The sequence below is a fragment of the Priapulus caudatus genome, unplaced genomic scaffold (assembly GCF_000485595.1).
Source record: "Priapulus caudatus unplaced genomic scaffold, Priapulus_caudatus-5.0.1 Scaffold1709, whole genome shotgun sequence".
NCBI lineage: Eukaryota > Metazoa > Priapulida > Priapulimorpha > Priapulimorphida > Priapulidae > Priapulus > Priapulus caudatus.
In genome coordinates, this window is record NW_014578770.1 from 34156 (window position 1) to 37875 (window position 3720).

General features: G+C 42.4%; 1 protein-coding gene across 2 annotated transcripts in view; it reads right to left on the bottom strand.

The window, feature by feature from the left end:
- LOC106817386 (prosaposin-like) overlaps positions 1 to 3500 on the bottom strand; it is a 7254-nt gene extending 3754 nt beyond the window's left edge. For both annotated transcript variants that reach the window (XM_014822051.1, XM_014822050.1), the window contains exons 1-3: positions 3212 to 3500; positions 2168 to 2280; positions 1446 to 1568 (exon numbers count right to left, since the gene is read on the bottom strand). In XM_014822051.1, coding sequence (XP_014677537.1) covers positions 1446 to 1568; positions 2168 to 2280; positions 3212 to 3260 — 285 coding nt within the window. In that variant the 5' untranslated portion in view covers positions 3261 to 3500. The remainder of the gene's footprint in view (positions 1 to 1445; positions 1569 to 2167; positions 2281 to 3211) is intronic.
- Between the last annotated feature and the right edge of the window lie 220 nt (positions 3501 to 3720).

Sequence of the window (3720 nt, forward strand, 5' to 3'; positions counted from 1 at the left end):
CCGTCTCTTATTCTCAATGCATGGTATAGTTCTCTCTTAGCCTGAAAAAGTTGATTGAGCTTGCCACCAGATGGTGGTAGGTGCTAAATACAACAGGAGTAGTTGCCAAACGTGTTGCTGTGTAGCTAACAGGTTAATTACAGAGATTGATCATGATAAATTTACTAACATATTATCAAGAGCGTATAAAGAAGGAGAGCGTACAACGGTGAAATGCTGAACCATGTTGGCAGTATTAGTCGAATTAATAAACTTTCCCCGTTTATTTTGATGATTCTTTGCGGTATATTGATCAGCTATTCTACCTGGTTATAATAAAAACAAACCTCATGTCCCTACGATGCCTCTACGCTGAGATAATGAGCGGTGAAATTCTGGTATTTTCGCCGAAAACGCGACTTGAGATCAGTGTAATACTGCGACTGTCTCTCGTTTTGTGGACTGTATGTTGGCTTCCGGTCGGCGGCTCGTGTAGCGCTGACTCGATACGTTATTACTACAGCGTTACTACAATCCAGCGAAGGGGGCGGGTCATCAACCATGGCGATAAATAACAAGACGTTTTGTGGAGTAATGGCTGCACCAATGACTGGAAATGCGAGAAAAGATAGTAGAAGGAAAAGAAAAATTTCAATTGTGACGGAACACGGCGAGGTTTCCCGAAGCTATCGCCAGAAACGAGAAGACAGTCGCAGCCACTACGTATCTCGAGTCGGTTTTCGGCGAAAATACCAGATTTTCACCGGCTGCATTATCTCAGCGTAGAGGCATCATAGGGACACAGCGTTGTTTTGATTTATTATCAAGGGTAGGACCAGCTGATCAATAATACCACAAAGAATCGTCCCAAATAAAAGCGGCAAAGTTTATTAATTCGACTAATACTGCAGCATGGTTTCAGCAGTTCACCGTTTGTACACTCTGCCTTCTTAATACGCTCTTGATATTATCATAAAGTGTGATGAAGCTGTCTGCATAAGGCCTTACAAATTTTTTTGTATACCCACTTGATTTTTCCCCTGATTTAAGTCCGGTATACCGGACCGTACCCAGGGTACGTTCCGGCAGTACCCTGGGGGACATAGACCCTATGAGCGCCACTACAGTACTAACTGCAAACTACTATAATTAAGCAACGGCAATTAAACTAGATGACATGCATTACTGACTTGTGGAACAATCTCCTAGATCACATTGTAAATGCATTATCAATAAATTATTTTGAGGCCTGACTAGACAAAACCTGTTACTAGATCTTGTATAAAACAGACACCTGGTCTTAGCTAGAGAATAGATATAATAGCAACATGAGATTAAAACAAGACCAGATGACAGCTGAACAAAATAAAAAAAGTTAAGATAAGATGCAGATGTAGAAAGACCTGAAACCGGTTTCAACAAGTTGATTACATAAATTGAACAAGAAATTTAATCGTATAACTTACGAGAATGTCGGTCGAGAATTCATACGTCTTCTTTAGGAAGTCGTCGACAATGAATCGGCATTCGTCGTCAGTGTAGGTGGCGCTAGCTGTACACTCATCGAAGAGGAACCGTAGCACATGCTCCTACACCAAGCATTTACACAACACATTACGCCATGTACATTGCCAACTATGCTATACACGCTGCCGTGCATACTTACTGCTTGTGTACTTTTAACGAAAGCACACAATTGCATATATATTATATTATATTATTAAATATTATTATATAACATTAAATCCAACAATCTAGAGCCAGCTCATATGCAGAGCACACTACGGTGAAATTTCACCGAATTTATTTCGGATTGCAATATTTATTCTTGGCGGGCACCTGTTAACTCGACCCAGCCGTCTATTCGACTCGCATTGTGGTGAGTTTACCCGCCTGGAGGTTGGCCGGCTCGGCTCGTGGGTCGAGAAGACCCGGATCTAGACTGACAATCTGAGCTGGCCCCGACCTCCAGGCAGGTAAACTTGATGCACGAGTCGAGTTTTCCAGCGAGGCGAGTTGAATACGCACCTTACTGACGAGATATCTCAGGGTGGAAATACTTACAAGTAAACTACCGCCATACAGTGCACACTTTGATCACTTAGACAGGGACTCGAGAACATACATCCAACTGCATACATGCAAATCGGCTTTTTTAGTTTCGAAACATCGCGTTTTCACGGCTCACTTTTGTAGAGTTCTGTGCGATAATGTCGTGGAGCGTATCAGCACTCTCCGCGCAGACCCTACACTCTTCACTTTTCACGTGCTGCTCCATTTCAACGACCTGCATGCTGCTAGCTGAAATCACATTTGAATATGTTATGTTATGTGTTATGTTCTCGTACTTGTAGGTGTCCACTGCACTAGATATAGTGACAAGGTAGTAAGTGCCTTCAGGGATAAACCCAATAAACAGACAGGTGCATAATGATGTGAGTACAATGCTACTAGGTGTCTTCTTCAAGTGGGTTTGCTTGCATGTGGAAGTGAAGCCTTGACTTGAAAGTGACAACGTCAGTTGTCTCAGTATACACACAGTAACGTAATATTATATTACAGAGAAATTCGAGTCCCTAATCTTTACTAGATAGTTGTAGTACAAGTACTCTTATCTTAATTAGTTAGTTAGTAAGTTTTAGGAGCTGTTATTTGCCGATGATCTTGCAATAGTGGCGGAAACTGAAGAGTAGCTACAGGAGAGAGAGCTGCAGTGGCAGGAAGGTTTACAGGGCTGAGGGCTGAGAGTAAATGCACGTAAATCAGTAGCCCGACCAGGCTGTGCGACGGATTGTTTATGCTATTCTAACCCTAGCAATACCGTTTCTTGGAGCTAGTAAATCAGATGATAACCAGTAAGAATGGAGGGGAACGGATACAGATAGTCGACGGTGCTGGAGTAGAGATGAGGCAGGTGAACAAATTAAAGTACTTGAGAGCGACGATGGCGGACACAGGAGGATGCGAATTTGAAATCGCGAATGGCAGCATGGAGAAAATGGAGAGGTTTCAGGGGTGGTGTGTGAACCAAGGATGCTCAGCAAAATTAAAGTAATGTAAGTTTGTCTATTTAAAATACAGAACAACACTGCGGATCGCAGTAGAAAAAGCCTCAAATTTGAATTAACTAAAGTCAAGAGGAAGGGAGATAATTCCAATACGGATTACCATATGATAAAACTTATCGGGTTGCATCTAACTGCGTGTAACTGGGGAAGCGACAGCGACTCACCTAACATTAAGATAGCTGCGAACACAGCCACCGGACCCATTCGCCGCATTTCGATTTTTGACAACAATCTCCGGAATATCAAAATGGAGAAAGATAGCCAACACAACAACACCAGTTGATTAAAAAATACTGCGGCGAAATTACAAATTTTTAAACTAGATATCTAGCTGTATAATCTAAATCATTAGATTGAAGCACATTTAGCAACAGATTCCAAGTGTAATTTCAAAAGAAGATAGCTAACAGTTAACTTCAGAATATGCACTGGGCGCCGCCATCACACCACTGATACTGTTGTGACCACTAGCGCGACGCATGTTGAACGTCGGCCGAGCGAACTAAAACAATCGGCTGCTAGGTAGAGTCTCTATATACATATCTGTATATAGGGACTCTACTGCTAGGTGGCCTTGTTTCAGGCGTGCAGTATACGGACTGAAGAAGACATAATATATAGCTTGCTGAGGGAGAGAGGGATGGGAGACTGAGGAAAGGCGGCAGGGAAGATA